Here is a 14,425-nt window from a genome sequence, read left to right on the forward strand (position 1 = left end):
GAGTCAGGTAGACTGTGTTCCCTGCGAAAGGCAAATATGAATCAGAAGCACTCCTCTTTGATTCGGTTTCATCTCTGCTGTCAGTAGAAAATGTGATATGGTGGCATCATCTCTGGCAGGCAGGATCTTCTCTACCAGACCTTTCCCAATAGCCTGGGGCAAAGGACACCTCCTAACAAGTGGTCAAGTGCCAGTCCTTTTTTACTATGTCTTATCTAAGATGTCATTTCCAACATCACCATAGGAATGTTGGAATAACCAATGAGCTATGGATGCTAATATAAAGCGCATTCTTTTAAACAAATAAGGTCAAGATACAACAAATCAGACTACACTGTTTTGGCTTTTGTTCTGGTGTGAGTTTGAAATTGAGATAACATGGCACTTGTTCCAGACTGATGTCACAGTAGGTGCCATGTTGATGTTTATATCAGAGGGATTTGACACTTTAAGAGGATCTTGGATATACAAGGACAGACAAAATGTGCGTTAAAGGCAGATATGTACATGATTCTTCAAAAATACAGAAAATGGAGCCTCAACCTACTAAAAATAGAGTCGAGCCTTATAATCTTTATGTCAAAACCAGATCTAAATAGGTCTGCTATCAGGCAGCATAAAGCTATATTTTTTCTAAGGCTATCAAACATCTACTTATGCAACTGAATTTGATTTATTTTTAACCTTAGGTGGAAAATAACGTTGAATGTCTTCTCTATCAATTTCCCTTACCTTGATAGGAAAACATGATTTTATTCATAATTATGCCTGACCACAAAAACCTCATCTTTACCCATACAGTGAAAACAGCATAGTGCCTCATTATCACAGATCAGAGGCTTTCCAAGTCACAGCGTTGGTTTCACTTCCGACCGTCACATTACAATACAGGTGGTCGAAAGTGAAACCGGTCCATCCGTCAGCCAGTCAGAGGCCTTACCGTAATCCCTATGGATGGCGTTTCCGCCATTGGGATTATGATGTTGGTTTCCAATAGGCTTTCCATGTCGGGTTTTCCGACATGGAAAGCATGCCAGAAAGCACCATTGAGGGGCTCTAGCAGGCCCCCTTTCACACTGTGGCCTCTGGTTGCGGGCCGAGGGGGCACCTATGGTGCCCCCTGTTAATCCCTGCGCCGTGTGGCAGGCACCTCATGGAGCAGGGATTAAAAGAAACTTCTATTTCTCTATGGGAGCTTGTACTATGGCCGGTTTACAACCACAGCACAAGCTCCAATAGAGAAATGGGAGTATGCGACCGCACCATGTGTGGTCACATAGTGATAGCGGTTTTGGACCAGAGGTTGGATGGTCCCGAGACCGTGTCCGCCCGACATCGTAATAAAGCTGTTAACGTTTAGTATGCCCCATGTTTATAAACTAAGCACCCAGTATTGTAGGCCTATAAGGTGCACTTTTTGGATGACTTCGCTGATATACAAAAAAAGGGTTTCACTACATGGCACAGGCACTTTTCAGTTCTGCGCAGTCCATCCAGAGCCTTGTAGTTCTCTGAAAAGCCTTATATTTTGTGATGTATGTAAGTTGTGCAATTACACACTGCAGCTCACATAAGAATGTTATCACCCCACACCGCTGGTATAATTTATGTTCTCACAGCCTCACTGGAAAGCTAAATACACCAATTGTGTGAAAACAATTTTGCAGTTTCACAGACAGAGCAAATACACTGAGTGACTGAATGACAACGTCACAGTGGACAAAGTCATCATACCAACAAAAATAGGCTCCATAACTAGATAAAAAAATCTGGGGTGCTGTATCCTGTAGCATCTCTAGGTGCTCACTTAAGGCAGGGAAGCTGCCATATTTGGAGTCAACTCTTGATGGTCCATTATATCAGTGGCACAGAAAAAATTATATTTTTTCTAAAACAGGAAATTAGACAACATATTTCTGGACATTATTCTTTTTGACGAATTTTACTATTTTAACACACTTATGTTATGTCCCAAAACTAGCTCCATCTAAGGGGCATATTTACAAGGAAATGGCAGAGTGTGGCACTGCGGCAAATTTTCCAGCGCTGCACTCCGCCATTCCATAACGCAGGGATGTGCTATATTTACAACAATACGGCACATGCCTGTATTTTCCCAAGCACAAGTTCTAAAAAAATATCTATCTAGCGCCAAAACAGACGCGCCAGTGTGCAAGGGTGCGTGCGTTGCAGGGAATGATTGTTTATCTGCAGGAAAGTGTCCCTTCCTGCACATAAACAGTCAATAATAGTATTTTGCTCTTTCTATGTATCTGCAGAATGCAGCACACATAGAAAAAACAAAAACAAGGAAAATAAACATAATGCAAATATGCCTCTAAGACTTTTTAGTGCTGCGGGCAATATTATATCTTGCTATTTGGGTGCTTCCCTTCACTTAGCAATAATGCCCTCTTGACACCGTTAATGGCAGTGCCATAAGGAAGCTACCGACAATTATCCTAATGTGGTGCTGACCCCGTTCAAAATTGATGAGTTAGAAAATACAGAAGTTTAATTTATTATAAAAAAATAATGTCTAGTTACTTGAAACTATACACAATAACATTCCCCAAATGATGGTTTCAACTTCTTGCACAGAAACCCATAAAGTTAATACTGTCGTCTGCAGTTCTTGTCCACTAATTAGCTTGCATAGTAAAACAACATTTCTGCTACTTGCAGAAAAAAAGGTTTACATCTTTTATTATGCCCTTTAAATTATGGCAGACCTAGAGTCCTAGAATGTAGTGGGTTTTTTCAGTTCACTGCATGGCCACTGGAATCATCACCTTCCTCGTTCCTGAATAGAAAAATTCCTTGGGCAGATTTGTGACAGTTTAATCATTATCATGTGCTTGTTTCACTAGGATAGTCTCCATGGTTGACAGGAATATATCACCTTAAACATGGAATGTACCATCGTTGCTGCTGTTATTCAAAATCTTGCAGAAGCTGTGGTGGTGTGAATTGAATTAAATTCTAAAACAAAAAAAGTTTTCACCCCTCAAGAAAAACATCATTAAAACATAGATCACTTTCACAATACTCGGGCATCTTAATTATTTGTGTCATTTTGTGTCATAATTGTGTTTCATGTCTTTAATTTGTAAGTTATAGCATTGCACCTGCGTTGAAATGACTGAATAATGCAGTTTTATTACAAAGAAATACTCATTCGCTTCACCTTGCTGTAAGTGTGCCTGCAGTGTTTACCACCTCATTTGTGTTTTGCTTTCAATAAAGAAGCACAAAGGGTTTCATCGAAACATCTACGCGAAGACAGTGTTGATGATTCAGAAAGTTGTGAAGAGACACAAACCCTACAACGTTTGAATCCTGCAAATGAACAGGAGAATTGTAGGCAGTGCTGAAAACAGAATTTACAGATTCCCTTCAGGGTTTTGTGTAATGTTTCATTAGACTGAGCTAGAAACTAGTTTTTGCTGAAAATGGTCGATTATGCAGCAGATGATGAACAACTTCACAAACGTGCCATGTCCTATTAATTCGGATTATCCTGCAGCCCAGGAACCGCATAATTCCAGCGGCCCTATTTATAGGCGATCCTTCCAGGGCAAGTTAATAAACCACAATATTATTCCCAATATTCTATAAAAAAACACTTTAATATGGTCTCGCAGACACCCACCGCAAAAGCAGCTCTTCAGCTGCACGAGAGTTCAGGACCGGGATTCTCAGTGTAAAACACCGGCGGAGGAGGTTTATCATGACCTGAACAAGGCCATCCCAAACAGAAAATATATGATCCGGGGAACGCCAATTCCATTTCAAACAAGGGGTTATATATTCCCGGTTGTTTTAGCTGTCCCAAACTCGCCGATCAACTATGGATGTTATTAGTGGACTCCTGAGTACGTATTAGCCTTGAAAAAGTCCCTTCGGACGAAACACGTGTCGGCTGTTTTTGTGGTTATCAAAAGAAGAAAAAATAAAGAAATTTGGAAAGAAATTCCTGAAGTATTCTGTGGACTTGTAATATGATACACACAAACGTACAGTTGAGACCAGCTTCACTGGTTATGCTATTTCTCAAGTTGTGCCTCGACAAATGTGTAATAATGTTATGGTCTCGCAGAGTATTGCAGAGATTTTGAACGTATCAATTAAACTGTGCCTATGCTAAGTAGTTGCCCAGTCAATGTGACAAATGTAATGCTATGCGTATTACATAATATGAAGTGTTAAGGACGCATTCTAAAAATGCCAAGTTTGAGAGTTGTGAGCACGAAAATAGATTAAACGCTAATAATATATTTATTTATTTCTAGTAGGGTGTATTATCTCATGTATAGTGTTTGCCAGCGTATTTATGAAAATAGAGCCCTAAACTGATAACTAACGAAAGTTTTAGTTAATGCGAATAAAATAGACTATCATCTAGTAGGGGCGTGTTAGAAATCGGGCTAAACTACCTCATGCAACCATTTTCTGCGTCGTTTTACAACTGACTGACCAAAGGTAAGAATAGTTTTCAACAGGTACAAATGTTGTTCTTGAGCTAATCAAAAAGTAAAAATGTCACTTACCAGTGTTAAGTCAGTGCACATTCAAATTCAGAATAGCCCAGCAAGAAAATCCAATAAAAAATAAACTTAAACAAAAACAGCTTCAGAATAGCACGATCAGCATCATAAAATCCCATAGTCATCGATTAAGTGAATGTATTTCAGCTTCTATAAAACGGACAGATTTTTCCTGAATTTGCATTTGGGCACCCACTGAGGAAGAGGTGCAGCGTTCTGAAGCCTAAGGTGAAGTTCATCTTATAAATATTCATCTGGAAGGGTCAGCCAAACAACAGAAGGTGCCCATGAATCTTTTTGAGCCTACCCTTATCTATGATTTCCCAAAGCAATTTTAGAACAACTGTAGTGACTTAACAAAGCTGTTGCCACACTTAACACTAAGTGGTAATATATACCCCCGGTGCTTAATTTGTAAAATAATGAGTGCCGGGGCCCGAACCTCTTCTCAGGATCCCGCAGCAGGTGCAAGTAATTGTTGGTGCGTGGGATACCAACGATGCCTTTTTATTCCATAACAAGACACTTCTTGCCCACTTATCTCTCTCTTGCCTGTCCATTCTTTCCCTTTTTCCGCCTTTCTCTTCCACCATCTTTTTGCTTCTTTTTTTTCATTGCATGCTCTTGGGGAAAGTCTAATGCAAATAAAATAAGTGTTGTCCCCAAAAATGAGTGCATGTGTCCCCCACCGACTCAGATAAGCATGGTATACCCTCATGATTGTCACGATTTGCTGGCGACCTCAGAAACAAAGGATCCAATTCATAACCCTCTATTATAAACAGTGTATTTAAGACTTCGGTCCTGTCTTTATGACAAATATGTTGCACAGTTACTACCTGGTATGAAACTTAGATTTTCCACCGAGGGTGTCCTCTAGTTGCACTCTTTTCATAAAGTAAGAACAGGAGGATGTTCAGTTGGCTTTCAAGCAAGCAAGCTTGACGCCATGTTTCCTTTTGTCACACTAGTGGATAGCACAATAAGCACTATGGTACGCACGTGGCATTTAACTTTTCTTGCCATGGGTGTTTTTCTACACCAAATATGATGGGCTTACAGAAGGGCTAAATAAGCTAATCCGGTAATAGCCAATATCAACATGGTTTAGGTGTCAGAGCACGTACACTGGTAACTAAACAACAATGCTGACTGTGCAGAGTCTAAAAACCAGCAATACAGTTTGACAAAATAATGGAAGCGACCCTGCAAAAAGAGGTATTTTCTCACACCCATGATATTTTCTGGTATTTGTAGAGAGATATTCTCTTTCAGAAAACCATTGGTATTCCGATTGATAAGAATCTATGGTTCTCCCCCAAATTGGAGTAATTAAGGTCTATCATTTTAAGCTGCACATGGTGCTCTACATCCTCTCATTCACAATGGGAATATGACTCGGGCGGGCCACTTATGAGTATGGTAGACTGGTATCCTTGGATGCAGAACCAGTCTACCCATTCACGATGTAATATGCATAGCATCCCTACTTAGAGGTTTACTTCTCGACCTGTTCAATGACTTGAATATTTTTTCTACTACAAAGAGAAAGAAAATATCATCTTCTCCTTCATCAATTGAAATACTTCTGCATGAAGTGTATGTCATAACCCTGTACTCATATTATTAGGCTTTTGCTAAAGTCAAAATAAGAATCAAATAGGCGAGGTATATTGCACCAGCAAAACACACAAGATGTTCGGGCTGGACTGTTCCCATGAGGCACAGGGTCAAAACTGATTTGCATATGGCCATGTCTGAACTGGGGTGGTGTAGTGGGCAAAAGAACGATGGATTTAACCCAGATCTCATGACTGGGGGAGAATGTCTGCATTGTCAGCATTCCGTCCATCATTTGTTTGTTGTAACGCTTTTCGCCCTAAGTGGGATGGGTATGCCCAGACGTGGGTCCCGTGCTCACTACGCCACTGGAGTCAAGCTATCCTGGCTGATGACGGCTGATAGCCAGAAACCGGTCCTAGGATGCTTGATTCCGGTCCAGGGAAGGCATGGCTTGGCAGTTCTGGCTGGACTGTTCCCATGAGGCACAGGGTCAAGACTGATTTGCATATGGCCATGTCTGAACTGGGGTGGTGTAGTGGGCAAAAGAACAATGGATTTAACCCAGATCTCATGACTGGGGGAGAATGTCTGCATTGTCAGCATTCCGTCCATCATTTGTTTGTTGTAATGCTTTTCGCCCTAAGTGGGATGGGTATGCCCAGACGTGGGTCCCGTGCTCACTACGCCACTGGAGTCAAGCTATCCTGGCTGATGACGGCTGATAGCCAGAAACCGGTCCTAGGATGCTTGATTCCGGTCCAGGGAAGGCATGGCTTGGCAGTTCGGGCTGGACTGTTCCCATGAGGCACAGGGTCAAGACTGATTTGCATATGGCCATGTCTGAACTGGGGTGGTGTAGTGGGCAAAAGAACGATGGATTTAACCCAGATCTCTTGACTGGGGGAGAATGTCTTCATTGTCAGCATTCCGTCCATCATTTGTTTGTTGTAACGCTTTTCGCCCTAAGTGGGATGGGTATGCCCAGACGTGGGTCCCGTGCTCACTACGCCACTGGAGTCAAGCTATCCTGGCTGATGACGGCTGATAGCCAGAAACTGGTCCTAGGATGCTTGATTCCGGTCCAGGGAAGGCATGGCTTGGCAGTTCGGGCTGGACTGTTCCCATGAGGCACAGGGTCAAGACTGATTTGCATATGGCCATGTCTGAACTGGGGTGGTGTAGTGGGCAAAAGAACGATGGATTTAACCCAGATCTCATGACTGGGGGAGAATGTCTGCATTGTCAGCATTCCGTCCATCATTTGTTTGTTGTAATGCTTTTCGCCCTAAGTGGGATGGGTATGCCCAGACGTGGGTCCCGTGCTCACTACGCCACTGGAGTCAAGCTATCCTGGCTGATGACGGCTGATAGCCAGAAACCGGTCCTAGGATGCTTGATTCCGGTCCAGGGAAGGCATGGCTTGGCAGTTCGGGCTGGACTGTTCCCATGAGGCACAGGGTCAAGACTGATTTGCATATGGCCATGTCTGAACTGGGGTGGTGTAGTGGGCAAAAGAACGATGGATTTAACCCAGATCTCTTGACTGGGGGAGAATGTCTGCATTGTCAGCATTCCGTCCATCATTTGTTTGTTGTAACGCTTTTCGCCCTAAGTGGGATGGGTATGCCCAGACGTGGGTCCCGTGCTCACTATGCCACTGGAGTCAAGCTATCCTGGCTGATGACGGCTGATAGCCAGAAACCGGTCCTAGGATGCTTGATTCCGGTCCAGGGAAGGCATGGCTTGGCAGTTCGGGCTGGACTGTTCCCATGAGGCACAGGGTCAAGACTGATTTGCATATGGCCATGTCTGAACTGGGGTGGTGTAGTGGGCAAAAGAACGATGGATTTAACCCAGATCTCTTGACTGGGGGAGAATGTCTGCATTGTCAGCATTCCGTCCATCATTTGTTTGTTGTAACGAGGTATATTGCACACCATAAAACCTCAGCCCTAAAAGGCAAAGTGTATTACACACCATCAAACCTCAGAACCATGTGAAAGGAGTCATGATCTATTAATACAGTATGGGGTGGGTTAAGGCCTGACATAAAAAAACGCTTACTAAAATATTTATTCACTGGGCCCCAAAAGTGATAACTGTGAATCTCCTAAAACAAAGAAAATATTATGATTACATCAGATAATAATCCTCCTGCCCTTTGACCCTCCTTTAGTAAACATCAGTGGATTGTATGATCCATAAAGGCAAAGTTATACTTTCACAAATGATTTCCGGAAAATTCCTGAATGGCAGGTCCCTCATCGGTGGCTATGGCATACAGATCATTAGACAATGAGGACAATAACTCTTTACACTTATTTTAATCCTAATCAAGTGTTCCTTAGCCATGGGTTTCTTAATGGATGGATTTGACTATAAACTAGAGGGTCCATGTAGTAATGCAATATTTCACTATCATTCATTGTAAGTGCCTATTGTATTATTCTGTTGAACACTGGAGCATGTTAACACTTTGTTTAACGTCAAAGTGTCTACCATAGACTAATTGACTGCACCAGGTACAGACAAAATAATTCTTAAGACTTTAAGGTAAGGGGGAAAGCCAAGACACGGAACATGGCAGTTTCTTTCGTTTAAGCTCCACCTAAACATGGCTAAGGCCTGCCACTGCAGAGCCTGAGTGTGCAGTTTTTTCCATATCGACCTGACAAGTTAACCTACTTGCCATGCCAAAACCATACCTTTTACTACTAATAGTTCACCCTAAGGTAGGCCCTGGGTAGCCCTAAGGGCAGGGTGCAGTGTTTTCAAAAGGCAGGAGATGTACTTCACTGCAAGGCCAATCTCTCTCATAGGTTAACAATGGGATTGCTTTAAAACTTATTTTAAGTGTAATTCCAATTGGGAAAAGATAGAGTTTTGGAGTTTTGTGTCACAACTGCTGGTGAAGTCAGATTTTGATCCATGAACCTAATCACTGTTATTCTGTGGGGAAACGTTTGATTGCCTCTACTGTGTAGCAATTGTATAGGAGCCTTATGCTTTAAGGTCTGTTTGTATGTCTCAAAAACCCAATGAAGTTTCACAAAGAAAAACAGAAAGTAAGGTATGATAGTGAGTTTTAGCACCTTTCTGTGGCTGTTTCATTTCAAAGAAAGACATTGTACTAACACATTCACCGGGTAATTTTGTATCCACATCTACTTTTCTAACTGTTAGAAATCACTCTTTCTGCAGGGTTCACCTCTAAACCGTTTGCCACCCCCTCTCCTTATTCCAGAATTCTTTTTTGTTGGCTCTAGGATTCTGGAAAATGTACCACTGCTAATCAGTGTTAATGCACATATGCTCTGTAATCTAAATATAATAACATTGACTTATCCACAATTGGCATATTTAGTTTAGTTATAAATCCCTGGTAAAGTGTACTACATGTGTCCAGGGCCTGTAAACTAAATAATGCTAGTGGGCATGGGGTTCTTATTGTGCTACCTCCTTCAGTAGCACTTTAAACATGGTTCAGGCCTGCCACTGCAGATCCTGAGTGTGCAGTTTTTTTCCATTTAGACCTGACAAGTTAACCTACTTACCAGGCCAAAACCATCCCTTTTACTACTAATAGGTCACCCCTAAGGTAGGCTCTAGGCAGCCCTAAGGGCAAGGTGCACTGTTTTTTAAAGGCAGGAGATGTACTTTTAGGTTTTACATGTCCTGGTAGAGAAAAACTGTTGCAAGGCCAATCTCTCTCATAGGTTAACAATGGGATTGCTTTAAAACGTATTTTAGGTGTAATTCTAATTGGAAAAAGATCGAGTTTTGGAGTCTTGTGTCACAACTGCTAGTGAAGTCAGATTTTAAATTGTAAGTCTGAAAATGCCACTTTTAGAAAGCTAGAATTTTCTTACTTTAATCATTCTGTGCCTCTGCCTGTCTCCGAATACACATTTGGGTAGGCTGACGGCTGGGCTTTGTGTATTCTTTCCAGACAGTCACAAAATTGGAGCTGGTGTGTGACATTTGCATCCTGGTAACCATCACCAGGCTGACGGTATATCTTGAAGTAGATTGGGAGGGAGGAGCTGACACTTGCACCCCAATAGGGTTGTGCCTGTCTTCACACAAAGAGCTGCCTACACCCTGTAGTGAGACTGGCACCAGGGCAGAAAAGACAGGGACCATGTGATCTTCAAAGGCCTCTTTGAAGTCTCTCCTACTTCATAGGCACTTTTGGCTGTAAGCACTGGACCCCTGACACCACCAAATCAGAACTTTGCTGGAACCAATTACATTCTGCCTGGAAGAAGAGCTGATGTGTTGTAGGAGGTACTGCCAGTTTGCTACCTGCTCTCCTGTGTTGGCATGTTGCCTGCTGCTTCCTGCCTGGGAGTGAGAAGGAAAGGACCTGTTCTCTACATCCTTGAACGCAAGTTCCTTCAGGGGCTTGTTGGCTTGCGTCCTGTTCTTTGATGTCTCAGGGTCACAAAAGACTTCTTGCAATGCTGCTGGTGCTGTTGGACCATGCCATCTGTGAGTCCTACCCTTGCCTTAGGTGCCCTCTCCAGTCCTGGTCCTGAAAAGTGGGTTCTGCAGCTGTTTTAAGCAAAAATCAATGCAGGGACCCATTAGTGTTAATCCGACGCAGTGCCCTACGACGGGACAAAGTGGTGATTTGACAATGACGAGGGTCCCGACTGCAAGTTTGGACAATGACACAGCACTGATCTGAAAACGCCACTGTAAGGCCAGACTCCCATGCATCGACCCAAATGCACGAAATAGAACTGATTCATCAAGTCCTCGATGTCGAATCTTGCTCCATACAAAAGTACTTTTTCAGCCTGACCTGCGTGGTTCCTGTAGCCGGCCTGCCATCCATTGTGGCCAGCCTCTACTTTGTATTTACCTTTATCTAGCATGACCTTAAGTAACCTTTCAGCGCTATTGACTTCCAAGAACTGTGTTCTGGATCTAATCTTTAACAATTCATATCTTAACTTCTACTTGTTGGATTTTCTCATTTTTATCTTCTTTTTCTCAGATAAATATAATCTACTTTTCTAAACTGGTATGGAGTCTTTTTGAGGTGTTGTCACTGTGTTACTGTAATCCAAGAGTTGCACAAATAATTTACACATTGCCTCTTAAATTATGCCTGACTGCTCTGTTCCAAGCTACCAGAGGGTGAGCACAGGTTAATTTAGGTTGTGTATCTGATTTACCCTTACTTAGATTGTGGCTCCTGCTTAGGCAGGGTATATTCTCTGGCAACCAGAAACCTCAGCTTATAACACTAAGCAACCGTGCCTTGCAAGTTGTGGCTTGCATGTAGGCCTGAAGAGATAATAGAAAAGGAGAAACTACAAGCCTCAATGTTGATTGTCTATTAGCTATAAAAACTAAGGGCCTCATTTGCAAAAAAACGGATGCATCAGCATTGATGCGTCAGTTTCCTTGTGCCTGCACCAAATGTCCTTGCAACACCATGGATGCATTGTATTTACAATACAGGGGTCAATGGCACAAGAATTTAACAGATGCATCAGAAATTCTGACATATCTGTTGGCACTAAAATGACGCATTGCTGGAGTTTGTCATAAAGCTGATGCAACTCAAGCAATGCGTCAGAATATATAAGCGAGCCCCACGTAAAAAGCAGTGCGTCAATCCTTATGCCTGGTCTAAGCAGGCGTAAGGATTGTGACGCAGTCAAGACGTAGAGTGATGGAGAAAACTTTTGTAAATTTCACCCGGCCACTTCTACATGGCTTTTTTGCATGGAAACGCCTACCCTGCATACATTATACCTCCCACAGGAATAATGTGATGCAGAGCTCTACAAACTGACTTATTGGACCTAATGTGTCAGTTTGTAGATATGGGGCAGTGTGGCGCACTGATTGCGCAGCTACTACGTCCCAAAAAAGTGGCACAGCCATGGCACAAAGGGCTTGTAAATAAATGAAGTTCCTGATGTCAGGTACCCAGCTGGCAATTCTAGTACTGATCCATATTAACCTTAAAAAGTAAACACTGCTTAAAAGCTAGCCTTGCAAAATGTATTCGTCATATAATAATGCTTATTGTTCTATATTATTTCACAGAAGCTACTACAGAGAAGGTTGAAAAACCTGAAAAGCTTGAACCAATAAGAACACACAAAGGTAATAATATATTGTCAATGCTCCGAATTAGTTTTACCGATATGCACATTATTCTGTGATTTTTACTCCACTTTTATCAATGACCAACACATAAAAACGAGTTTATTTTCAACTAAGAGCTACCCTTTCTCTCCTACAGGGAAGGTAGTTACAAATGTGCTAGCATTAAAGGTGGCTGACATTTTTCGCTTGCTGACTGAAACCAGCAGAATATAACACTTTTCCATTTCAACAAAATTTCTAAATAATGTAAACTTTTCCTCATCTTTTCATATAGAAAATAATTAAACTAAGCATGCCAAAAGTAGCTGACAATCAAAAAGAAGTCTTAAAACCCCTAGACAAATATATGATGAAAGGAAAGTTTAAAACAATAGTAAAATCACCATTATTTTAATGATATCCTCTACTACTGAATACAACGCTCTCGTTGTCACCTGCTTATTGTCCTTCCGTCAGTTTACTATAGAAAATATATATATTCTTGTATGTTTCCTTTCGTTATCAAACGATATAAACAAAATCCATAATGGCTTTAGTGTATTTAACATGGTGGCATTCATTTAGAGTTAGAGATGGCCACCTATTAGCGTATTTGATTAGTGCCTACTTTACAAATACATTCCAAGGGGCATATTATCAAGGGCAATATCGCTGCTTTAGCTGCACTTTTTGCCGCTAAAGCGGCGATATTCTAATCGCCCTATTAGGAAGGCAGCGCTAACATGCATTAGCGCATGTAAGCAGCCGAATTCCTAATGCCACGCATCTTAGCGCTAAACATCGCTAATGAGATGCAAGGTATGCGTTCCCTCCCAGGACAACATGTGTAATGCTCGCTAAACCAACATCGCGCTCTTACCAACGCTGCCGCTGAACAGCAAAGCGAAGAGAAAAGGCGCGCTAAGCCCCCATTATCGCCGGATCCTAACGCCATAATAAAACCTGACTTGTCATAAAAGCCTATGGAAGGTGGATGGTGTGGTTAAGTAAGTCCACGCTCCCCTATTACCAAGCTTGACATTAGCGCTGTGAAATCATCGCAGGATTTCACACGCTAATGTTCATTATTGCAGTCTATCGCAGGATTTGACATCGCCTGTCAGCTAAGCGTTGCTAATACGATGCTGACACTGAGATGAAATCCAGCGATAGCCGGCGATGATTAAAATCGCTCTAAGCGCGCTTTGCGATATTTATAGCAGACTCTAGGTAATATGCCCCCTACAGCGCTAAAATTAGATACAATTCACAAAGCTTCGAAAGTTAATATTTTTCTTTAGGAGCATATTTTCTTAGTTTTGGAGAAAAATGTTGACTTTCATTGGCTTCACAAATGATACATGGAACTGTCCTGGACATCTATGGCCGTCATGAAGTTTCTTCAGTGTTCAAATGTGTAAAATGCATGATGTAGATTTGCCAACAGGTTGGAATTTTGCACATATACTTTTACCATATATGCATTTGCACATTTACGATTTTTTTTGGTAGTTTTTCAGGGAGATTTATTTCCAGTGGAGAAACGATTTAATTTGAACCTCCACTAAAGATGGAGGATCCCTTTTTCGTTCACAACTGGATTAACATGTAACCTTCTTTTGACAGGAGTAAAAGGGCATGTTTTTTCAGGGAGGGAAACTAAATTACAAGACGGAGCTAAATATGAACACATTTAGGAGTGTTCAACTACTTTTGGAACTAGGCTCACAATGAAATTCCCAGAAAAAATAGGGATGTTGCCAAAATATACGCATTCGTAAACGCGGGTTGGGCTAAAAAAAATCATTTAATACTATCCGAATTGGGATTTTATGTTTCAAAAGTGGTAATCTTGCCATACATAGGTACAACCCAGGTGCAGAGTATGCTTCGTGAATTAACCTTGGTGTTCCTTGCGCCTACCATATTTAAATTCCCACGACACCGAGGAACTGAAGTTCCCAAAAATTCTCCTGTCGAATGAAGCTCTTACAATGTGATATTATAGGCTAGAAAATATTTCCCTAAAAATGAATCAGTAAGAAAATATTTACATCTGGTTTTCCACCTTGGTAGGGAGCGAGTTGGGTCTTTGGCATTGTAGGTATGTTGCATTCAACCAGAGCAAAAGCTAAAGCTGCGCATATTGAGCATTGCACGTCCTGCGAAGCATTAGAGTTGGACTATATTCTTGTGACAATTTCTTC

At 41.7% G+C, this 14,425-nt stretch overlaps 1 protein-coding gene across 50 annotated transcripts in view; it reads left to right on the forward strand.

The window, feature by feature from the left end:
- Positions 1–14,425, forward strand: part of LOC146820883 (uncharacterized) — a 1,936,624-nt gene that overhangs the window by 293,040 nt on the left and 1,629,159 nt on the right. For 43 of the 50 annotated variants that reach the window (XM_085611721.1, XM_085611696.1, XM_085611722.1 and 40 more), the window contains one exon: positions 12,177–12,236. The exons of the other annotated variants lie outside the window; for them this stretch is intronic. In XM_085611721.1, the coding sequence (XP_085467847.1) occupies positions 12,177–12,236 (60 nt within the window). The remainder of the gene's footprint in view (positions 1–12,176; positions 12,237–14,425) is intronic. 50 annotated transcript variants of the gene reach the window in all.

This window comes from Triturus cristatus, chromosome 6 (assembly GCF_964204655.1).
Source record: "Triturus cristatus chromosome 6, aTriCri1.1, whole genome shotgun sequence".
NCBI classification, from domain to species: domain Eukaryota; kingdom Metazoa; phylum Chordata; class Amphibia; order Caudata; family Salamandridae; genus Triturus; species Triturus cristatus.